General features: G+C 42.0%; 1 protein-coding gene across 2 annotated transcripts in view; it reads left to right on the forward strand.

Annotated features, from left to right (window-relative positions):
* Positions 1–25,280, forward strand: part of RASGRF2 (Ras protein specific guanine nucleotide releasing factor 2) — a 157,923-nt gene that overhangs the window by 42,017 nt on the left and 90,626 nt on the right. For both annotated transcript variants that reach the window (XM_035567542.2, XM_050716437.1), the window contains exon 2: positions 16,219–16,325. In XM_035567542.2, coding sequence (XP_035423435.1) covers positions 16,219–16,325 — 107 coding nt within the window. The remainder of the gene's footprint in view (positions 1–16,218; positions 16,326–25,280) is intronic.

Below are 25,280 nucleotides of genomic sequence, written 5' to 3' on the forward strand. Positions count from 1 at the left end.
TGTTAGGGAGTGTAGCAACAGGAGAAGGAGTAATGGTTTTAGGCTAAAAAAGGGTAGGTTTAGATTAGCTATAAGGAGGAAATTCTTCACTCTGAGGGTGGTGAGGCACTGTACCAGGTTGCCCAGAGAAGCTGTGGATGTCCCAGCCCTGGAGATGCTTAAGACGAGGTTTGGTGAGGCCATGGGCAACCAGATCTACTGGGTGGTATCCCTGGCCATGGCAGGGGGATTGGAACTAGATGATCTTTAAGGTCCCTTCTATGATTGTATGATTGTATGATTCTACGATTCTGTGATTCTATGAAGAATACCAAGACACTGTCAGTGGCAGAGTCACCACTTTTATTTTGTTTAATGGAAGCCTAATGTGCCCAGCTAAAGGCGCTGGGGGGATGGCCTCTTGCAGGGCTGGGGAGAATCCAGACTGCTGTCAGCTCTTCTCTTCGGGGAGCACCGGGGCCCCCCAGGTGAGCTGTCCGTACCCTGGCCAGGAGGAGAGGGCCTGTGGCTGCAGCCCTGCACCCCGGCATCTTCTGCTGCTGCCTGTCCCGGCTCTGTGAAGGGCTCCTCCTGCTCTCCGGGGATGGGTGCGGTGGACAGGTGGCCAGGACCCCCATGCAGGACAGCACTGGAGGTGCTGGGGAGCTCCTCAATATCAGAAGCCTCCGGGCTGCTGGAGGAGTGCAGGCTGGGGAGAGGAGTCTCCCGAGGGGAGGCAGCAGGGCTGGGGGTGGCCACAGGGCTGTCTTCTGGCTCCCTGGTGTCCTGGGAGCCCTCGAGGACCACCTCAGGGCCATTCTGGTGCTGGCTGGCAGGAGGGGGTTCCAGGAGCCCCAGCTCCTTGAGGAATTTGTCACTACACATCTCCACAGTTCCATCAACGAGCTGGTTCACAAAGCTCACTGTATGGCCCTGCAGGAATGGCTGTAGCTCCCGGACCAAGGCCTCTTCAGCCAGCCTGCAGCGGCAAAGGCAGGCAATAACATTGGCCTCCAGCACATCCTGGTCCCACCAGGCAGCCCCAGACAACTCCCTGGCTTGCTGGTGCACTCAGGGCCTCAGAGGACCGAGGAGTTTCAGGTGTTCGCTGAAGAGGGCTGCCCATTCCTCAGGCAGGAGGCCACTCATGGCAGTTTGGGGTATTTGCTCATCCTGGTGGCTGTCATCTTGGTTCTCTGCATGGCGGACAACTTGGACGTCCAGAAAGTCATCTTCCGACCAGATGGAGTATGGAGGTGATGTCCTGCCTGCAGAGGGACAGGTGGTACTTCTCTTGGCCCAGCGCATGATGCAGCCAAAGCAGAACCAATGAAGACAGGGGCTGATGTAGCTTGGATCCTCTGGGGTCCCCTGGCACACAGGGCAGGTGATGTCGGCCTCACTGGCCGTGGTGTTGGCTCGCTGCAGCGGGCTGGGGAGAGCTGCGGATGGAGAGCTACTTCTCCTTGCTGGTGCCGCTGCGACAGGCGCTGTGCGCTGCAAGAAGGAGAGAGGCCAGAGTCAGTGGCTGTGCCGGGGCGGGCAGAAGCAGTGCCCCGGCCCCTCAGCAGGAAACCCCCAGCCCCAGCCCCAGTCCTGTGGCTGGGCTGTCCTGTGCCCCCCGCAGGCCGCCCTGGGGCACGTGTCCCCACACGGCTCACCTGCACCGTGAGCCTCACAGGGCCCTGGCTGCCTGAGCCAGGCAGGGCCAGTGAAACACGGGCACTGGCTGCGGGGACGGGCACCGAGAGCAGCTGCCGGCAGCCCCACAGCACAGCTCCACCAAAGCCTCGCTCATCTCTCCAAGCCTCGCACACACGCTCAGCAGGAGTCCAGGCACAAGCCAGGCTGGTCATCAGGCTAGCCCATTGCTAGGTGACCTCACAGCCCTGTCTGCCCCACGCAGCTGCCTGGCACCGCAGCTCCAATGCGAGGCTCACCAGGGCCCTGTGTCCCCTGCCCAGTGTCTTCATGGCGCTGGAATGGCCTGGGCTTGGTCAGCCGCAGGCTTTGTGCTCACCAGGTTTTGGGAAGAGGGTGGTGCCCAGGCCATTCCCTCTGAAATGGCCCCCTGGCCCAGGAGCTGTGGGACAGCCAGAAATGGTCGCAGTGTGTTCCAGCTTGTCCCGCTGCATGGACATGGAACGGATGTCTGTGTCTGGGAGTCTTCATAGAATGCTGGAATGTCCCCAGCTGGAAGGGACCCCCACGGATCCTCGAGTCAAGCTCCTTGTTACACACAGGAGCACCCAAAATCCAAAGCGCATGTCTGAGAGCATTGCCTAGATGTTTTGTGAACTCCAGCAGGCTTGCTGCCCTCACCACTTCACTGGGAGGCCTGTTTCAGTGGCCAAGCCCCTGTCAGTGAAGAATCTTTTCCTCACCTCCAGCCAGACCCTCCCCTGTCACAGCCTCATGCTGTTCCCTCGAGTTTTGTTGCTGTCCCCAGAGAGCAGAGCTCAGTGCCAGCCCCTCCGCTCCCCTCATGAGGAAGCTGCAGGCTGCCACGAGGCCTCTCCTCAGTCTCCTGCAGGCTGAACAAATGCAGGGACCTCAACCGCTCCTCATCCATCTTGCCCTCCAGACCCTTCACCATTTTGAAGCCCTCCTTTGGATGCTCTCTAATAGTTTTATGTCCTTCTGATATTGCAGTGCCCAAAACTGCACACAGGACTCAAGGTGATGCTGAAAGAGTGCAGAGCTAAGCACAGCAATCCCTTCCCTCGACCAGTTAGCAATGCTGTGCTGGAGGCACCCCAGGATGTAGTTGCCCCTCCTGGCTGCCGGAGCCCACAGTTGACTCATGTTCAACTTGACGTCGACCAAAACCCCCAGGTCACTTTCTGCGGGTCTGCTCTCCAGCCTCTCATCCCCCAGACTGTCCATAGAGCCAGGGTTGCCCCTTACCAGGTGTGGAATCTGGCACTTGCTCTTCCTAAACCTCATATTGTTGGGGATTGCCCAGCTCTCCAATTTGGCAAGATCTCTCTGCAAAGCCTCCCTACCCTTGATGGAGTCAGCCGCTCCTCCCAATTTAGTGTCATCCGTAAACTGACTCAATATGCCCTCAAGTCCTACATGCAAGTCAGTTAGGACAACGTTGAAGAGAACTGGCCCTGAAATGGAGGCCTGTGGAAGCCCCCTAGTGACTGGCTGCCAGCCTGATGCAACCCCATTTACGATAACCCTTGGAGCCTGACCCGTCAGCCACTTGTTCACCCATCGCATTATGCATTGCTCTAGCTGTGTGCTGGTCAACTTGTCCAGAAGGAGACAGTGAGAAACAGTATCCAATCTTTGCTGAAATCCAAACAGATGCCATCAGATGACTTCCCTTGGCCAACTAGATGGTTGACCACTTCATAAAAGGAAATCAAGTTCATTAAGCAGCGCTTTCCCCTGGTGAACCTGTGTTGGCTATGACCAATGACTGCATTGTCTTTCAGGTGTTTTTGAAGAACTCCCAGAATACTTTTCTCCATATTTTTACCATTTTTTACTGCCAGTGGGCTGACGGATAGAAATTTAAACAAAGAAAGTAAATTCACGTGGATTGAGATAAGGGTAGTTTAATAGGACAGAAAACTAAGGGAAAAATAAAGAATATAGAAAGCAAGTGAGGCACTGTTCAATTGCCCACCACCCACTGAGCGATGCCTAGCCCGTCCCCGAGCAGCGGCCCTACCACCACCGCAGCCAACCAGCCCATACAAATTGTTCATATAACTCCGTTATATGTTATGGAGTATCTCTTTGGCCACTTGGGGTCAGCTGTCCTGCTTCTGTCCCCTCTCAGCTTCCTGTGCACCCCCAGCCTCCTCGCTGGCAGACTAGTGTGAGAAACTGAAATAGACTTAGTGTAAGCACTGCTTGGGAAAAACTGAAACATTGTTGTGACTAAGGTGCAGGACCTGGCACTTTTATTGAACTTCAACTCATTGGCCTCATCCCACTGATGCAGCCCTTCTAGGTCTCTCTGCAGGCCTTCCTACCCTCTGGCAGATCGACGCTTCACCCCAGCTTGGTGTCATCTTAAAACTTACTAAGGATGCACTCAATTACCTCATCCAAGTCATCAAGAAAGATCTTAAAGAGGATGGGTCCCAGCACTGACCCTTGGGGAACACCACTGGTGACTGGTCACCATCTGGATTTCTCTCCATTTATCATCACTCTCTGGGCCTGACCCTCCAGCCAGTTTTTAACCCAGCAAAGAGTGTACCTGTGCAAGCCATTGGCTGCCAGCTTCCCCAGGAGAACACTGTGGGAGACTGTGTCAAAGGCCTTGATGAAATCTAGGTAGACTACATCAACTGCCTTACCCTCATCCACCAGGCGGGTCACCTGGTCATAGAAGGAGATAAGGTTGGTCAGACAGGACCTGCCTTTCACGAACCCGTGCTGACTGGGCCTGTATATGCTGTGTGATTGCATTCAAGATGACCTGTTCCATCACCTTCTCTTGCACTGAGATCAGGAAAGCAGGCCCGTAGTTCCCTGGGTCCTGCTTATGGCCCTTCTTGTAGATGGGTGTCCCATTAGCAAGTCTCCAGTCATCCAGGATCTCTCCGGATGACTATGACCACTGATAGACAATGGAAAGCAGCCCAGCAATCACATTCACCAAATCCCTCAGCACCCTTGGGTGGATCCCATCTGGCCCCATGGACCTGTGACAGTCCAAGTGGAGCAGCAGGGAATACCAGTAATTGTTAAATTACTTAAAAAGGAAACTTCAACATGTCCTTTGCTGTATGCATGACACTCATTTTGGTGAAAAGTCAGATAAAATTTCTGGGAGTTTAAAGTACTTCACATTGCATAAACTTCAAAATATTTGTTACTAACAGACAATCTATTGAGTGTATCACAGCTAACATGATTTTAGAGATCTTTATGAAAACCTGAAAAGACAACATGTACTGCAGTTGTAGTTGGGTAAATTGTTGAAAAATGAATGTTCAAGTGTGTGATTGATACTGAACATTATAAAAATGTTGATTCCGTCTCTATGGTGTTGGTTTTATAGCCTGAAAGTAATTTATTTTACACAAGCCGTCAACATGTTTTAGTATTCTCCTGCCAAATTTAGAAAAGCAGTTGTTGGCTAGCCAGTTCCATTGTACAACAGTCCTCTCTCTTCATATAAAGTATTTATGGATGTGACAGTCTAACCAATGTGAGGTTTTCATTTATAAATGCAAGGTAGGTTAATTGATTGGATTAGTTTTGATTTACTGGTACAGAATGTCTAAACAACTTCAACAGCTTAAGGAAATACAGTGAATCTTTGGACAAAAACAGGTGTTGACAAGGCATAGTCTGAAGCTGAAATAGTGTGACTGAAGATTAGTAAAAGACTTGTCTTATGGACTGAGTCACCATAGTTGTTGCTTAGCCAAAGTGAGGTGCATAGGATTTTTTTTGTCATTGATGAAACCTTGGAGAACTTAAAGGATAGCAGTTGTAAGAATATGTACAGAGATGTTAAAGAAAGTTGATCCAAACCTTCCTAGTGGGTCAGCTCTGACTGGATTCAAATGTAAGGTGGTTATCTAGGCAGCAAAACATACTTCTGGAGATGGAATAACCTTCTTTTGCTTAAGACTAGATTCTGTCTCTTCTTCCAATGATTTTTACCAGCTCCAACCCTACTTGAACTAGTGAATGACAGAGTAGTTCATCCCTAGTGAACTGCAGAGTAGAGGTGTCAGTTAGCTTGGTGGTCCTGAAAAGACATTTTTTCCATGTCATAAGGACACTCAGGCTTGATAGCCAGTTCTGAAAACATTGTATGTAGCTGACTGCAGTAGTCTTTCTATCTTCCATCAGAGCCCTGGCAATCTCCTGTCTGGGAGGGTGGAGCATGCCAGTCTTCCTCCTCATCTCACAGAATACTGCATTGGCTTGAAATTTTGGGTGTTTGTTTTTCCTAAAACTGTTTATATATAGAAATGATTATATATAACAGAGATGTAACAAGGTCTAGGATGTGCTGACTTCTGATTCTTGATTTCTTGATCGTATGTTGGCTCATTTCAAAGAGAGAAGCTCTGTTTATAGCAATCTTGGGTTGAACTCATTTACAGCTGATCTATATTTGGACATCTTTGCACATATCCTTATGTCTAAAATGAGCACCATAATTCTTACCTTGTAGAGGAACTGGAAGCTTAGTTACTGTCTGTAAAGAACATTAAAAGCAAGAAATCCTGTGTTTGTGTATCTTCTGAATATAAATAGGAAGCCAGCCAATTAATCTGCTTCTTGGTAATTAATACTTCAAAATTACTTGCTGTATAAAAATTGTTTCTGTGTATGACCTGGGTATATGCATTTTAATTATTATTGTTATTATTATTATTATTTTATTTATTTTTTATTTATTTATTTATTTTCGTGTGTGTGTGTAAGTGAATCTGCTGAGAAACCCAGACACCACTGTTGCAGTACTCTTTGCATGGACAAAATGTTCAAAACTGAGTCTTGTTATATAATTTCCGTATTTAGCTGTTCACACATTATTTAAAATTAAGATGCATGTATTTTAGTAGTGAGGGTAATTTGACATCTAGAACAAATAAACATAGGCTTAGGTAGATTTTCCTTACTTTTTATGTTAGGATTGATCAAGGAGGTTCTCTGGCTCACGTTCAGCCTATATTTGATGCAGGAGCTGTCTAGTGAGATTTTTCTGGCCTGCATTACCCAAGAGGTCTCCCTGGAAGATTATAAATATCCCTTCTGCCCTTTAAAGTCTTATCTGCTAATTAAAATACAAGGATTTATTTTGTGGGGCAAAACAAGGGCTGAGGTAATTTACAGCTGAATTCATGTGAAAGAGCTCTGCATCATTATCAGATTTCAGACAAGAAAGTTGGATAACAGGTGCTCAGAGTATTTGTTGGACAGGGAAAGAATGGCTGTCAGTACATGGAGAAAGGTTAGGCTTGCTAAGAACAGTGAAGGAATGAGACACGAAAAAAAATAAAAATCAAAAATTCTACTTCCTGAAATATTTATAAAACTCAACTGATTGCATTGTATACATTGTTGTCTCTTTCTATCCATTCCTCCCATATGTCCTTTGTTTGTCACCTTGAACAACAGGGTGTTCTGCTAATACAGCTGTTGTGTGCTGAGTTGCGAGGTTGGGCTGCGATCCTGATTCCCATTAGATGTGCCATGCCTGAGGGCAGGCAGGAGAGCCCAGGAGAGGACCAAGATTTTCCTCCTCTTTGGCCCCAAGGGGAAGCAGCTAGTGACACAGAGGAGACGGGGAGGCAGAGATGAGAACTGAGGAGCTGTGCTCCCAGCCTCTGATGGAATAGGTTGTCAGTAAGAGTGATGGGATTTCTGTGCTCCTTTTCTATTGTTTGTGTTGCAGTAGCAGAGGAGGTCATGGTCCCAACATACACATATGCTGAGCTCTCTGCATATGTGTTGAATGCCTGTGTGCTGAAAATGGCTCAAAATATGAGTAAAAGGAACCCTTGAAAAGCAAGTGATTTTCCCTTTGCAAGGGAATATAAGGAATATACTAAAAAGAAACTGAAGACTGGGAGAGATCAGCGGCAATGTAGCTGAAGTTTAGAGGTTTAATTGATCAGTGTGATCTGCAGACCTGAGTGACATCTACTTTTTCCAGTGCTTGAAAAGGTGAGAATCCTAGGAAAGTGATTCATGGCATATAGTGGGGAGCAGAAGAACACCGAAACCATTAGAGATGAGAATAAATTTTGCCTGTCTCTTGGTTTAGGCATATTTGATTTGTTTGCTGGGTATAGAAAACAGTTTTCACTTTATAGGTATTTATTTTATAGAAAGTATCTTCAGGGTACAGCTACCCCAAGATGTTAGATGTAGAGACATATCAGTGTCAGTCCCTTACGGCCTTACACGTGGGAGGAGAGGCTAAAGATATGCAGGAAGGCAGCTGCTCTGGGAATGCTGTGAATGTTTGATATTGAATACGCTAGTATTGGGATGCAGCCTTTCAGGTCCCTTAAAACGTAGGTGAGGTGCTTTATAGATTGCTTTGCCAAAGTCACGCATAGTGGTAGAGCGCAAGTCCCATGTGGGTTGCCAAAACCTTTAGGAGACGTGTCATGCACAGATTTCCCAACAAAATCAGTAGTTTAATCTGACCATCCTTAATTTGTGTCCCGTACCTTCGTTACAGGCCTTATTTCTGTTCAGTGCAAGACCCTGGGAACAGCAGCAGTAGAGAAATGAGTATAGTGAGAAGAGGGAAGATGTCCTGCAGCTAGGTAATGCACAGCCTTACAGGCAAACAGCCTCCGTTTCTGACAGGAAATTCCCACTGGACACTGTCAAATACATTTTGAGAAGATGGTACCCATGTTCTGTTTATTAGTAGTGAATAATTTAGCTGTGCTTACTGTGTTGTATAGGTTATTGTAGTCTTTACTTTCTGAAATTTCCTTCTGTATGGCAGAATTTTTCCCTGTTGATGAACTACTGCTGAAGAACAAATGGTCTGCATTGAAAATTTAGCAGATGGGGCCATATTAGTCTGATTTTGTCATCCATGAAGACAAATGCCATAGCCACTATGATTTGGCATCATTTTGATTCAAGTCAATGGGGTTGCAGGATAATTACGGTCTACAGTGACCATTGTGTATTATTCTTTTTGTTTGTTTGTTTTACACACAAGTTGGGTATGGTATTTTTAAATAAATATCAGAAAGGTGTATAAAAAGGGATAGGCTTCTGTATATTCACCCTAAGTACAATATTGCATGTTTAAACATATTGACCTCAATGCTGTTTTTGGCCTAGACAGTATTTGCAGAATAGCTCAGGAACATGACTAACTGACATGCCAGAATAGATTTTATGATGCAGTTTATAAATTGATGAATCCAGTATTAGTTAAGGAGAGAAGGCATCAATCCATCTCATCCACCACACAATGACTTAATTGTCCCTTATAGGGTTGCAGTATGTATTTGACCAGTGTTTAACCCAAAACTGGAATAGATACTACAGCTCATCTCTGAATCTCCTCAGTGTGAGAGATGGCATTCAAAGAAATTTCTCATCTTTTCTTGATTCAGTGGCTTGGCAGATTCTTATTCTTGGCTTATTCTTGCTATGGCTTGGCAGGGTCTTAAGCTCTATTCTTATTTATTTCCTGAGTTTTTTCTCTCTTGTCCTATTCAGTACCAGATTTCTATCTACCAGGCGTGGTGAAGTAACATTAAGATGATTTAAAAACCCTTAATCCCTAATCTTCTCAAGCAAAACTGTGCCATCACAAAGAAACACAGAAGCTAAAATACTGCAGTGGCTCACTACCAGTCTTGCAAATTTCTTCTGTATTTCTTTAAAGAATCAAAATCAATCAGAGTGTAACTGTAACGACTAAACAGGTGTATAACTGCTCATATTATTCAAGATGTTTTATAGGTTAATAGTCTTATCTGCTTTGTTATGTTTCTTTCCTAAGGGTCCCTAGCATTCTCATTTGATTTTTTTGGCAGCTGCTGAGCAATGGTCTGTTGTTTTCATGGGATTATTTGTCAGAATCCCAGGTTCTTACTTCGGAGTGGTAGTACCAAGCACAGAGCCCATCTTTTCACGTGTGAAACCTGGAATGTTTTCCCTCATCTGTGTCACTTTACATTTGTGTACAACGAACTTCATCTGCCATTTTATTGTCCAGTAACTCAAGCGTGTTGAGTCTGCAGTTCTTCATAATAGGTTCTTGTCATTACTATCCTGAATAATTAACAAACTTTGTCATCCTTTATAATCTGTTGTTCCAGTCCTCAGCGCAATTCTCTGAAGAAGTGCCTCGATGTCCTTGTTCCATTGTCAGAACTGACAGATGGTCCAATATTCAAATTATTTCCTAGCTTTTGATTTTTTTTTCCTTTTTTCTTTTTATCAATGGAAGGACATTCTTCTTTTAAGTCCTGGATGTTTGATTCCTTTAAAATCTGTCAAAAAAATTTTGAAAACTGTATCTTTGCAATCCAAATGCTTATTGACCCCTTAAGAGAACTCTGCTGGGTTTAGAGGAGATGACATCTTTTTATATAAGCAATACTGACTTTTCCCAAGAACATCATATTAAGTCTAATATCCACTAATTCTGTTCTCATTAGAGTTTCTACTAATTGGTGTGATACAAATATGAACTGCATTGGCTGTGTAGATCTCCCTAGAAACTTTTTAAAAAATTGTTGTACTTTTCACCCTCCTGACATTAGTCTGTTTTCACGTTAATTTAATAACAATGGGCTACACATTTCCGGCCAGTGCTAGTGGCGCAGCAAATCTCAAGATAGGGCAAAACCCAGCCCTGGCATTTACTTTCCCTTGATTTAAAGAAAAATATTTCCCTTACTTCCCACTCCTAACATGCTTGTGATCCAGTGATGGGAAGGGATTGTTACTTACCCCTGCCCAACATTTTCCTCACCTCCATACCCTCATCCTTCTGCACTCTTATCCACTTTAGGGATGCTGCCTTCTTCCAAAAACACTTTTTCCTTTCCTCCTCTTTCTGTAGGATTTAGGAAATATAAAATACATATGATTCATATTTGAGAGCTTGGACAAAATACTGGCACTAGAAGACATCTGGAAACTTCATGAGTTAACATGTCCTTGAATAGTACAAGCTGCTTTGATTGAGACAGTGGTTTGCTGCTTTTCTTTCAACGATTGCTGAAGAATCTTGGATTACTGCAGTGATTGTCCTCTTATGCCCAATAATTTCATAGTGCTTGAGATTGCATACAGATTTACAGACTCTGAAAATTTCCTTGGAAGTCAAGAATGAGAAATATTTCTAGCCTGTCTCCTTCAATCTTAATTAGTTGTCTCTCCCATCTCTTTTACCCTCAAAAGATTTTTAATATGCCCTTATAAACGTCAGGTTGTGAATATAAGCGTTAATGATACAGCAAATGTTTAAGCTTCCTCATTATTTCATTTTGAAGACATGCCTTTGTTAAGACAAAGTTGTTGAGTGCACCCTCAACAAGTTTGCAGATGACAGCAAGTTGGGGGGAAGTGTCGATATGCCAGAGGGTAAGAAGGCCCTGCAGAGGGACCCAGACAGGTTGGATCGATGGGCAGAGGCCAACTGGATAAGGCTTAACATGGCTAAGTGCCGAGTCCTGCACTTTGGCCACAACAACCTATGCAGTGCTACAGGCTTGGGGCAGAGTGGCTGGAAAGCTGTGCAGAGGAAAAGGATCTGGGGATGCTGGTTGATGCTCGCCTGAACATGAGGCAGCAGTGTGCCCAAGGGGCCAAGAAGGCCAACGGCATCCTGGCTTGTGTCAGGAATAGTGTAGCCAGCAGGAGCAGGGAGGTGATCATCCCCCTGTACACTGCTCTGGTGAGGCCGCACCTCGAGTACTGTGTTCAGCTTTGGGCTCCTCAGTACAAGAAGGACATTGAGGTGCTCAAGTGAGTTCAGAGAAGGGCAACGAAGCTGGTGAGGGGTCTGGAGAACAAGTCCTGTGAGGAGTGGCTGAGGGAACTGGGATTGTTTAGTCTGGAGAAGAGGAGGCTCAGGGGAGACCTCGTTGCTCTCTACAACTACCTGAAAGGAAGGTGTGGGGAGCTGGGGGGGTCAGCCTCTTCTCGCAGGTAAGTAGTGGTAGGACCAGAGGAAATGGCCTCAAGTTGCACCAGGGGAGGTTTAGGTTGGAAATGAGGAGACATTTCTTCTCAGAAAGAGTAGTCAGGCATTGGAACGGGTTGCCCAGGGAAGTGGTGGCATCACCATCCCTTGGGGTGTTCAAGGAAAGGCTGGATGTGGTGCTTAGGAACATGGTTTAGTGGGTGACATTGGTGGTAGGGTGATGGTTGGATCAGATGATCTTGGAGGTCTTTTCCAACCTTGATGATTCTATTATCTATTCTAAGACTTAATTTTCAGTAGCAATCTTGGTATACAAAGGTATACATTTGGTATACATTTGTGCTTGGTATACATGTACTTGGTATACATTTGTACTTGCCATTCTCTTCAATATGATGATTGGAATTTTCTTTTTAAATTCTTCTCAAGGTCCTGGCTTGAATGATGACATCAGAACTGCATGTTAAGTCATTGACAGATCAGGAAATAACATTAGGTGGTTACTCCACGCTTAAGCTTTAAAAATGTGTTTGTTTGTTTGCTTTTAGTGTACTATGACAAAAATTAGTTTTATGTTTAATAAGGAAAATTTAGGGAAAAGAAATGCATAGGCAAGTAGCTATTACCCCACTATAATCATTTACAAGCCTACATTTGGTAGTCACCTTGGAGTCCTTTGAAACGTAATTTAAATGTTTATATGCTGTGCTGATGAAAGGGTAAGATAGCAAAACCACTGTTGACCCATGCATCTTTTATGCAGTACGAGCTTTTCCATCCAGGCACTGAAAGCTGATCAAATTTACAAGGAGCTGAAGGCAGGAGCTTGTAATAGGAGATGTCAGGCAGCATTATTACCTGTAGAAGTAGCTTTTCAGCCTGTGACATGTAGCAGCACCACTATGGGATGATTCGTGCTCGTTCCTCTTGGTCCTCTGGTGTCTCAGTAACTTCAAATAGTTGCTTCCTTTGCGAGTGTCGCTGCTAATTTACGGATGGAAAAGATGTGTCGCATTACCTCAGTGCTAGGGGACAAAAAGTAGTAAACAGATGAAACAGGCACAGTGATGAGTTATCAGGGGACAGAACAGAGATGTTCTTTGCAGATTCCATGTGAGGTGGAGAGAAAAGAGTGAGCTGCGGGACCATCCCTGTTTATTGGAAGAGTGCTGTCTGTGTTGGTGTGACTCTCACCTCATAAACAGCAAATGCTCTCATCAGTCACAAGGGAAACAGCATGTTGTTGTTGAGAAATTTAGTCTTCGGGGTGTCTGTATTGATGGAAAATCTACCATAGTATGCTCTAAAAGAGGTGTTGGTTATAAGGCATGTATTTTCATTTTTATTTTTATTTTTTACCAGAAAAGAGCATGTTTTTTCCCTTTTAGAAAGCACGGTAACATTAAGCCTTTTGCTGTCTTGTTTTGAATACAGCTATTATCTGGACAACTTTATGAGGACAAAGTTATATATATTAATGCTGTCAGTAGAGAGTCCAGCATAACAATGAGTGGCATTGAAATGCTCTGGTGAAGTACTTTCTGTCATGTTTTCAGTCTTATTCCAGTCATTTCTCTGAAGTAGAAGTACTGATCAGCTCATTGCATGGTCTTCCCTTCTCACCATAGGAAGGAACTTGGAGTAGTGCTAGATGCCAGCCAGAGAAGTGATACTCAGTAATATTCCTCTAGTGGTAGTGTCCCTGCCTAGTGCCAGCTTAGGAGAAGTTCTCTGCCAAAGATCTTTAAGTTAACACGAAGACTTATTATTTTTCTTGTGCGTATATGAATACTGAAAAGGTACCTTAAAATGAAACAAACATATATGTTTTATATCAAAATACAAATTGTTCATTTTATCTTCTGTGAGACTAAGTATTTTTAGAGGAAGCAATAATAAAAAAAATTGTCCAACCAAACCATGGGCTTCATTTGAAACATGAGTGCCTGCCTGCTTGTCCAACAGACCTGATGAATGATGATGATGATAGTTGGTGTAAATGTGTCCTGTAGCTCATAAATACTTACTATCATCACTTCAGAAAACTAATAGGGTGTATACAGAAAGGTGTTTTTTACCTATACTGTATAAATTGCAGTGATGCGTAAGCTGAATTGTTTATCAGATAGCACGGTAGTGCTAAAATTATATATCTATGTATAAATAGATATATGTACATAAGTCCATTCACATTCATCATAAACTTGAATATGCAGTACAGCATCATAGATTCTATCGTATTTTCTTATAGTAAGATACTTTGCTGCATAAACAACATTTATTTTAAAAGGAGTTAAAATTCAAGGGTGACTTAGAGATTCTTTTTAGAGGTGTGCTATAATACTTTGCTTGCATTTTGCTTACTATAATGTTGACTTCTGGATAAATCAAGTGCTAATTGTTACTGATGCTGGATTGATGCTTCAGCTGCACTGCATGATTATAAAAGCTTTTGTCTAACACTATTACGAACCGTCTGAACAATCTTACGGAACTCTTTTTTTTTTTCCTTTTAATGGAATTTAGATTTAAGTGAAAAGTGATTTATTGTTGAAAAAATGCAGGATTAGGCAATTGAAAAAAATTAGGAAAAATAATATTATCCTTTGAATGATTTATTGAACCTTGGCTGTGCACTCAAGTAGTTTTCTTTTAGAAACTCAACTGATTTGGGCCTGAACTTTCTTTTTATGGCCTATTAAAATGTGAATATTTCTGCTTATTTTGCCTTGCTTCCATTGTTTTGATCATCTGCTGCTAATCCTGCAGTATTTGTGGTCTTCTGTATGAAAAATGTTTTGTATACATGTAACAACTTTTAGTAAATAATACAATTCACAGATGAATAGTTTTCTTTTTGTGGAATGCCATCATATGTACTCATGTTACCTAAAATGAAACCAAACATAGGAGCATAATCAGAAGCTCAGAGGCAGATGGGTTTTGTAAATGTGAGGTCCCCAGGCACAAACCTAGATGCAAATACAGGTGCACACACAGTGCTGGTGCCAGTGCAGTGAATCTAATTCACCAGGGGTGTATTGAACCTGCTCTGTACAGACTCTGCAGCTGACCTGTGTGTTGCGCCTGCACAGCAGGCTGCCAGATGTTTAAGCAGGAGACAATAAAAGGCTGAAACACTTTTTTTTTTTTTTTTTTTTTGTAGGGACAGAATTCATTATAAATGTTGACAATATCTGCAGCCAATTCTCTGTAGGTAAAATTTCATCCCTTCTGTTTCTGTTTATGCTTGCGTTCCTCCTGCCTTGGAAATGGCTTTTTATTCTGAGGTGGTGTGTATTTTCTTGATCCCCAGTACTTTGTTTGGCTTGGAGAGTTTTTTTTTCAGCTGAGCTGTGGATTTGACAAGGAAAGCAGAATGTTTGTTGACATCACTTCAGGTTACTTACTGCTGTAAACAGTGGTTCATGGAGTGGGAGAATGTAAATTGCATACCTCACTTGCTGGCTGGAGTGAGTGTGGAATTTGCTGTTAGATTCCAGAAAATAATTGCTGCCATGTGGTTACAGTCAGTTCCCTGTTAATTGTGATCATGAAGGAAGAGAGGTTAAAAAATTGTAGATACTGAAGAAAACTGAATGGTCTAGTGAGGGAATGATTGGCTCCAAGGCCTCCTGAATCACACTGAACCTAAAAACTGCAGGTTGTGTGTGGGCAGGCCCGTCACAGGTGCCCCTACCTGTGAAACAGCTGGCTTTCTAATGGCTGCATTTAAGGCATCTATTGAAATTACAGGTGTGTGTTTAGTTAGAACATTTTCTCACCTGTTTTCACCTAAATCAGAATAATACTGTTTACTATCTGACTGTAAATAACCTTGTGAAATGTGTTTTAAAGTAGATGACTGGAGGTTTTCCCCTCCCTATTAGGTAAGACTACAATTACTACATTATGAAAATGGCAAAAACTTCTTTGAAATTCTGCGTTCTACAGAACATACCACAGACGAAGTCCTTTATGTAAGAAATGTCATCAGAGAATACGATGCTTCTTTTATGAATAGCATTTTCATTTAAAAAATAAATATATATATATATGTTGCAATGATGATTATGGCTGAGACTTCTCAAAAGACGGGAAAAACATTTTCGGAGTGTGGGAAACAAGAAGGTTTGTCTTGTTCTTTCGCAATGGTGAAAAAATTATCTAGACCCAGTGCACATTCTTGTGATGAAGTTGTGTCATTACTGGATTTGGTATCCTTGTGATGGCATCTAAGAAAAATCTCAGCTGAAAAAGTGCAAGAAAAAAAGAACTACAGACACTCCGCTTGTATTTGACACCCACTGTTGCATTTGACCGTAGAAGCTACTGAGGGAATTATATTCTGTTGTCTTGCATGTGGAAGCTTAAAAACAATAAATTATGATAAGTTTCATGAAAGCTATTACATCAATTCAGAGGAGAATATGTTACAGATTTATTTTCATCTTCAATCTGTGTTTCATGACTGGTAGCTTAAAACAAGTTTTCCTAGGCTGGCAATAGTGTGCACTGAATTTAATAAGTCAGATTCTTTTTTGACATTTTATGTATCGATTTTATTTAAAAGAGTTTCTGAACATTTTTTTTCTTGTTTTAATTTGCAGTATTACTTTACTGTTCTATTTGGCCATGAAGGGCAGAAGCCACTGGAGCTCCGTTGTGAGGATGAAGTTGATGGAGATGAATGGGTAGAAGCTATTCACCAAGCTAGGTATGAAACCTGATCATTGATCTTAACCTCTGTTTTGTTATAAATAAATTGTTAGTAATTTCAAAATCTAAATTCACTCTCTAAACAAAAATACATGTTACAGTGTATTGGGTGTGTATTACTTGCAATTCATGGATATGTTACAGAAAAAATGTGTTTATCAGTTTGTGCATACAGCGCAATATTTTATCGTTTGCAAGTGATTGTGTTCAGTTGGAATTTGTTCAATAATGCCCTTTTACTGGAAACAACTCCTATGGTTAGTGTCCATCAAAGGCAAAGTGTGCTATATGAATGAAGAAATAAGTGATCTGCCAAATGAATGAATGAGTGTTCAAAAGCTCTTACACAGGAATAAATGTAAGAAAGAGGAGGTCAAAGCATTATTATGATAAAATGTAAGAAATACAATTTCTTCTTCAAAAATGAAGTTCTGAACGATGGTCAGTCTTGTGAATGGCGGGCATAGTAGTGCTTCCAGCCATGCAGTAATATTTCCCTGAGAAAAGTGATTGGCAAATATGCAAGCTTTACAGTTCAATCTAAAAGAAAATCTGCTAACTGCAGGTTTGAGACATGGGTTGCAGAGGCAAGTGTCTTTGCTGAAATGCACTTTCTCCAGCCTCCTCTCTTACATACTAACGTCAGCTAATCTACAATACCATGGTAACGCACTAGGAAGAAGACAGTTTCTGAGTTGCTTAGGACCTAAGCCATGTAAACAGAAGTGGTTGTGTTTTATAACTGAAAAGGAACAACACCAGGGAGCAGTTTTTAATTTAGACCCTCTGAAATTAGTCCCTGAAGCTCTAGGCCTTGTCTCCTCTAGACACCCAGTCTCTGGATCTTTATCGTTTTCTTAGTGGTGGTACCTAACTGAACAGGTCTTATGCTTTCTTGGAAAGCACCCGCTGCGCTGTGGTATCACAAGCCACATTTTGCATGGTAGTCCTGTCAGTGAGCACATTATTTCAGAAATGGAGAAGATATGAGGTGTTGAATTCTCAGCCCATAACACCAGCAGACAGTTCTATGTTGTTCAGGTGAGATGAGAAAACTGTTCACCTTGCTACTGAATTTGGGTCAATTTCTTTTGTGAAGTATGACAGCAAGGAAAGAATGAAAGGAGCTTGACTGTTTTTGCCTTGTGGTAAGGGCATCTGGGGAAAGCAGGATCCTGCAGTGTTCCCTTTTCTGAGGATAGTTTTCTTCTTTTCTGTTGCCTGGTATGAAAGGCTCATAACCAAGAAGAGCTCACAATACTGAGTTACAATTTCTTCTTAGGACGTTCATTCCATAAAAATATCACACATGAATTTCCATGGCAGCACTTAACAAAATATTAAGCCAGCTTTAAAAAACACGCAATTGAAAATATTGACAAACTTGCTCAGAAGAGGTTAGTCTTGAATTTTGCATCCGCCAGATTGTTACCAGTGCAACATTCAGACGACTGAGTCTCTGTTCTGCTAAGGAAGAGATCAGTGTGTTTATCTCCCTTGTACTAGATAACTTTTCTGCTTCTATTTGTGCTTATCTGAAGTGACAGTTATAATAATATGAACTATGGACATAACTGTGAGGAGTATTCTCAGGGCCCTATATCAACTGAGGGATTTTTAATTAATTATTTTTTTAAATGTATTTTTCTTCATAGGTTTTAAATTTCTTCGGAAAATTTTTGGGGACTCGGTTATTGTTTTTCACGTTCTAGTATTATACCTTGAGAAAATACCTGCAAGCACCAAAAAATCTGTGGAAACTTAGCTGCTGAACATGGAGTGTTGGACACTGTTGTGGTTACCTCATTATTCTGATGCTTTTCTACTTCGGTGCAAATTCCTTTTATTTGCTTCATGTTGTACCTAGCAAAAAACACCTGGGGCTGCATAACAGTTACTTGGCCAAATAAAAGTTACTCGAGTTTCACCAAAGATATATAAATATATAACTGAAAAGTAGAAACAATAGTTTTAGTCTATTCCCTAACATTTTTTGACAACTTAATTAAATAAAAAATAATTAAACAATGTTGTCTCAGGGGTTAATTTTTCCTCCAACATAACTGCAGAATTTTTGCTTGAGTTTGTCTTTATTTTTGACATATGGGGAGAAGTTGCAGAAGCAAGTTTTTGAGCCTCCAACTTTTTTGTTTCTGACCCTTCCCTCAGACTTTTGTTTTGAATTGCTAGGTGTCAATTTGTGTAGCCTTTTGGAGATACTTTTTGCAATATCTCAGAAATCTTAGGTAAAAATTTGAGGAGGTGTTAAGAACATCCCCCCTTACCATTAAACTGAAAATAGGTATGGGAATATCTTGTTCTGGGTGAATACATCTGTGACAGTAATCCATGTTTTAGCTGAGACAAAGTAGGTGGGCTTTTGTTGAGTTGTGTGTTTGTTTGCTTTGTTTTGTTTTAGCTTAATGTATACAAAATCTAATTTTGGATTGCTTTTTATGACTTTTTGCCAAATGCATGTTTGCAGTCATCAGAGTCTCTTCCATGTGGTTTAATTTGCAAGTTACAAACACAGAGTTGAAAAAATAGCCCTTTCCATCTTATTATACACACGTCCCACTTTGGTAATTAGGTATTTTTTTTTGGATGCAAATAAATAATTAAAGCACTTTCTGCTGTGGCATTGTCTATTGTTTCTTGGAAGATTTCACTATGGGTGGTATGTTACCACTTATCACTTGGGGTGTACTGTACACACTCTTTGAGAGCTGGCAGGCTTTTTTCTGCTGCAGTTAGATTCTGCAGTGCTTATGTTCACCTCCATAGAGCCGCCTCCTCATCTGAGGGAGGGTGGCTTATCAGCTTGCAATGGGATATGCAATTCAACATATTCTACTGGGACTCCATTCATTGTGAGCTACACCTGCACTCCTACTTTTCATTGCTTTTCATTTTATTTCAATTCTCAGTGTTTCAAGTTTTCCATAATACCCAGAGTGGTGGAATAATGTTTACTTCTTCCGAATTACACTTCTTTACTGGTGGATTTGTTCTTGGCAAACCCTGGCTCCTCCATCAGTGACTGCATGTGGGATTTCTGTCTGGCGATTTTGTTCCAGAACTTGTTCTCCTATGAAAAATTCTGTTTCACCATCAGTAGACCGAGACTGTCTTTTTACCTTCTCTTACACATTCTTCTATGGTTTTAATATATATATATATATATATATATATTTTATTTTATTTTTTGCATTTAACTGAAAACCTGTTAGGTTTCATTTTTTTAATGTGTATGCAGTACTCATCAAATTTCTTGGTATTTTCTACTTTAGCTTATTGGAAAATCTTGAACTAAGCAACCCAGGCTGTAGTTTTGCATATGCTTTAAACCTGCACAAGCCCACATTGCTCCAGGAAGAAACAGCTGTCATTCTGCTCAGTCAGCCATTAATTCCCACACCTTTACCAACCCTTCCCTCAGGCTGCCACAAGTGTGAACTTAATTGGGAAACTGATATGCACTAAAAAGAATGGTGTGTTGCTTGTTTTTTTGCCAGCTTAGTTTTAATTTGTCTCAGTTCACTGGATCTGTTCACTACATATCCACACAGTACACCTGTGTTCACCACACAAGGAGAAGAGAAATAGATGGGTGAGACGTAGGAGAGCAAGTGTGCTGTGTGGGTGAGAAGAGTGGGAGGGTTTCTTTCAGCTAGTTTGCTGTTTAAAACATATGATGAACTACTGCCCTCAAACTATCAGTTCTTAAAGAAAAGGATCATTCTTCAGGTTTGTTGGCACACTTTGCCTGATAATGCAGGGTGTATTTCACAGAGTATTTTGCAGACAGTTCTAAGCTCAGCATGCTAGCTCAGAGCTGCCCAGAAACTCACAGCAAGTACCTTTGCTACTAATGCCTTCACACTGTACAGGTGATAATAACAATTTTGTTGTTTCCAGTTGGCTGGGAACAGATCTGAAAGGATTTTAGTAATTCTTAGAGCATGAGCAAAGCAGTCTTATATCTGCCTTTCAAATAATGTCTGACTAGATCCACAGAACAAAATGACAAGGGTTGCCAGATCTGGTAGCTTGACAGAAGCAAGGCTGCCTCTGATTCCTGTACCCAGGCTGAACCAGAGGTGAGCCTCAGCATGTATTCCGAACACAGATGAGCACACATGCAAACATAGCTGACTACACAGACCAGCACAGACAGAAACATGCAGCACCCTCACAGGCATGGACATCACCAGCAGCCTTATCCAGTTTCCTTCCCTGGCTGATCAGGATGAAGGTGTGTTAAATGGAAAAATATGCATATATACAATACGGATCCCTCAAATAAATAGCCTAGACATTCAGTCTGTCCAGGAACTGGCCCTGGATCCTTGGTCTCCCCTGTTGCTGGAAGCTGGAAATGTGCTCTCCAGGCCTCCAGTCCCACTTCAGCTGCTGGTCCTCGGTCCACCATGCTGGGAGAAGAGGATCTCTCCTGTGACTGGCCTTACACACTCAGCCTAGCTGGTATCTGGCCCTTGGATATGCTCATTTCCAGCCATCACAGAGAAACACACATGTGCAAACACGTTTCTTAGTCAGTCGCCCAACCTTAGGGTCTTCCAGTAGCTGAACAGGATCTTCAGTGGCAGTAAACAACCTGCAGACTCTCTGATGATCCCAGTTTTGCTGCCAAGCTTCCAAGGGTCTAATCTGATCCACTGGCTAGCCAGGCCTGATACTTGCTAGCAATTGCTCCCTAACACACACGCACCATATGCACGTACCTCTGCCTCTCCAGGTAGTTACCGGCATGGCAGACACAGGGCCCCATGGCCTGCGGTCCCAACTGCACATGCTGGCACTTAGAGCTCCATGCACGCATATACAGAGTTCTCTGACCCAGGCAATCAGACACTGAGTTCAATGCAAAGACAGCAGACTGTGCTGATCAGGTGCAGGGCATGGCCAGACAAGTGTATTGTATCAGCAATCTTTTTACATGTGAGTTTTTATCTCCTTTTAGCCCTGTAACTGTCCTCTTTCCTATTCTTGTTCTGTGAACCTCCTTGAGCCCTCCCTTTCCTTGCCCTTGTTACCTCCTATAAGCATGCTATAATGAGTCTTGTACAATCCCAAAGTATGCTTCCTGCATTACATTGTATATTTCATACCTCTGTAGGGAAAAACGTTTTCAGCTTAAAATGTGATCCAGAGAGCTTTTCCACTGACTCAATTTGATGGATTTCTTTGTCAATGAGGCTGGTGGCTCCCCTGTCATATCCATGTCCATGTCCATATCCATGACAGGAGCTGGGTATTTGTTTCTTGACTGGGTCATTGGGGTTCCCCTGCCTGCCACTGTGACCATTCCTGTGGCGATGGACCATTTATGGACTGGTTGGTCTACGATAGCCATAGGAGTAACCAGGACAGGGGGCTCATTCTCTGATTAGATTATTTGTGTTTGTTAAAATCCGTCTTTTGTCACACACCATAACATTTCCACCCTTAGAAATAGAACCAGAGAGGACTGTGCCACCTGTGCTTCTTGCACCTGGAAGCCTGTCTTATCCCCCAAGAGAGCTATGTTCCTGTAGCTGACATCTTTGCTGCTGTAAAGTACTCCTTAAGCTCAGGCGGGGGGCTTGCATGTCTTGGCAGATCAGTTCCTGTTGTGTTTCCCTTCTCTGTCATTTCCGCATCAGCACACAACACTTGAGGTAGACAAAAAACTCCAGAGGCTGTGATTATTGTATTGGTAATTATGGCTGTCCAGGTGATTGGTGTGGTAGTTGTTTTCTAAGTGAATACTTGAAATCCCACCAATCCCATCCTCCAGAGACAGTAGCTGCAAGTTCTTAACAGCTCAGTGGAGCCTCAGTTCACGCAGTGAGGAGTGTCCCTTCCCATTGTATTTAGTCTGTACTTTATAGCTGCTGTTGAATTCTGTCCCAGTTTTGCATAAAGGGGTAATGTGCCTTTCTGCCCAAGTTCATTTGTAGATTAATTCCTATAGTCAGATTTTCTTGGATAAAAGAGTACCAGAACAATTGAAACAGCTGCTCATTTTGTGTGAGTTGTAGTGGGCCCCATGTTTTGGAGTTTGATGGGTAATGTATTGATTAATGAGGTGTGTTTTCAGGATTGTCTCACTGTCTCATAAGAGGGTAGCATTCACCTCCAAATTATCCTAGAGCGATTATGTCCTAGAGCGATTCCCCAACTCACCTGGCTTGGTTTCACAAACTTTCCAGTGGTTGTTGGGGCCACTCTTTTGAAAGGGTTTGTGTTCCAGTTTATTTCCATATCTCAGTTAGAAAAATCAAGAGCTGTTTTGGGTGTGGACTTTGCATGTTTCCCAGTATATCACCCCCTAACCCTCACCCTGATTGCTGTCGTTGTTCATTAGTCCAAGTGCCATTTTCCATCTGTTTGACTGGAAATCAGCCGACACCAGTTTTACAACCTTTCTAAACAGCTGTCCAAGTGTGTCCGAAAGTCCATCTTAATTTCGTGTCTTCCAGTAAGCTGCAGCCCTGTAACCCTCACAGCCATAGGTCATCTTTGATATCCCATATGATAAGGAATTCATTAAAGCTTAATTGTAGTTGTGTACAGGTGGTCTTACAAGTCACATTGATTACAGTCATAAGGATGGATTGTGTAAATTCTGTTGTAACATTTACCATCTACTGTGTGGGTGTTAGTATGATAGTAGACTTAAAAACCTGATTGGAAGCTGTTCCTCCTTTGGTGAGGATTCCTATAGCTGCTTGAGGGTAGTTCAAATAGGCAGATGGATTTGCAATTTCTTTTGCATGCAACACCCCCAAAGTCATGTTGCCTGCTTTTCACAAAGAACTGATTAGGTTGCATTTTGCGTTTCATATCTTTAGGGTGATTTGATAGAGTCATAAATAGTTGTGCCCAGGTCCACTGCATGGTGCTTTCAGCTACCTGAGTAGTTTTAGTACAATTAACATTCAGTACAAAGAATCATAGAATCATTCAGGTTGGAAAACACTTCCAAAATCATCTAGTCCAACCTTTAACCTACTACTGACAAGTCCACCACTAAACCACGCTACTAAGCACCACATCTACACATTTCTTGAAGACCCCAGGGATGGTGACACAACCACTCCCCTGGGCAGCCCATTCCAATGCCACACAACCCTTTCAGTAAAGAAATTTCTCCTAATATCTAACCTAAACCTTCCCTGGCACAGATAACCATAATTCTGTTCTGAATTCAGTAAAAAAATCCATTATATTTGCTGATATCACTACTGGAGACTTTTATCTTCATCTGCTTCTACAAAAGGGAGTTCCTAACAGTGAGACACTTCCTAAATTTCTGCATTTTTCCTATATTTTCTGAGCATGTCAACTCCCATGGGGTCTAAATGAGGCATATTTTTTTCAGGACATACTTTGTTTCTCCCTGTCTCTATGTGCTAGGTAGTGATCAGTCAAAGCTTAAGGTTCTTGTATTTATCTGCCTCTGCATGCAATAGTAAGAGGTAGGTATAGCCTCACCTTTCAAATTGCTCAGTCTTTGAGTCTTACTATCTATTGTGATAAAGTTGCAGAATTGCTTCTCTCAGTAAAATGTTAATACCACCTCATAGAAATCTATGGTTCACAGTAGTTGTTTCCTTCTGTTAAACAATACCTTAACAATATAACTAGATCCAGGCTGTCTGCTTACAGAGTGTTTTAGGAATTTTTCATCTGCCTTTGACATTTGAATGCTTTGGTACCATTTTCTTTAACGATTGATTTTGTATACATGTATAATCAATTAGAAGCCTGCTGATTCATTATTGAAGCCATGCCCTATTTGAAGGCTCCAGAGATTATGCTGGATATACACATTAGCAATTTAGGCATGGTGTCTTAACTCTTAAATGCAAGAAAGGGGTGAGAAATGCGGAGAAAAGGGTTGTTAGAACTGAGAGAACTGTATTCCAAAATCTTGTAATTTTCATTTCCCAGGGCAAGTAGCAGTTTTGAGAAGGAAAATGTCTAACCTATTCTAAGTTACTGTAGATGTACACAGGTTTTTCTAATTAACTCCTTTTTGTACTGCTAATTATAGAAGTGAAGGAAATGTTTGGTTTCCAGGCTGAGACTGACATTTTATTCAGCCAAAGCCACTATCCAAGCAAAATATACTATATACATCTCAAAAAGAAAAAAAAAGAAGAAACTTTTCAGTCTTTCATGGTAAAGTTCTCATTCCCTAGTAAAGAAAGACTAATGCATCTTAAGAAACTGAAAAATCTGGATGAAGTTTCTTCCCCTAAAGGAGAAAAATAAAAATAATAAAAAAGTGAAAGAAAAACATTGTATATGTTAGTACTCAATCTTACACCAGTTTGGACTGTAGCAGCTGTTCACCCTTCATGATTCTGTATCTTAGTGTTTTCCCTGTTCTTAAATAAAGACAAATTCAAATCTGTCATTTTTTTGTACTGGAAACATTTTGTAGTGAAAGCAAGAAAGGAAAATTTTAAAAGGAAAAATATTAAAAAAAAAAAGGGGTGGGAGGAGGCTTGTCACCTATTTGGATCTGCTTCTGGGAAAAAAAGTCTACTCTTCATGTTAAATGTAAATCAAAGCGGTGCTTCAGGTGCCAAGGACTAAATTTTCCTCTCAGTTACATAGGTTTTTGTCTTTGTAACATCTCTTACCATTGTAAAAGTGCAAGTGCTATCTGTGTGTCTAACTCAGACACTTATCATGTGCAAATGCTTCTTAAGGTGCAAGGAGACTAAGTATTATGGTTCTGAAAAAAACAAACAAACCACAATTCATGCAAAACAGAAAAGATCATTAATAAACATTTTTAAAGCACTAAATCTCATACGTTATTACCTTTTATTCCACATAAGGTATATGGATTGCTCCATAGTAGATTTTTTCAGGGATGGTGTTTTATTTGTTGGAAGAGATGCCAAGTGACTATTTTGGCTATTTATTGTTTACA

Source organism: Cygnus atratus, chromosome Z, assembly GCF_013377495.2.
Source record: "Cygnus atratus isolate AKBS03 ecotype Queensland, Australia chromosome Z, CAtr_DNAZoo_HiC_assembly, whole genome shotgun sequence".
Lineage (NCBI taxonomy): Eukaryota > Metazoa > Chordata > Aves > Anseriformes > Anatidae > Cygnus > Cygnus atratus.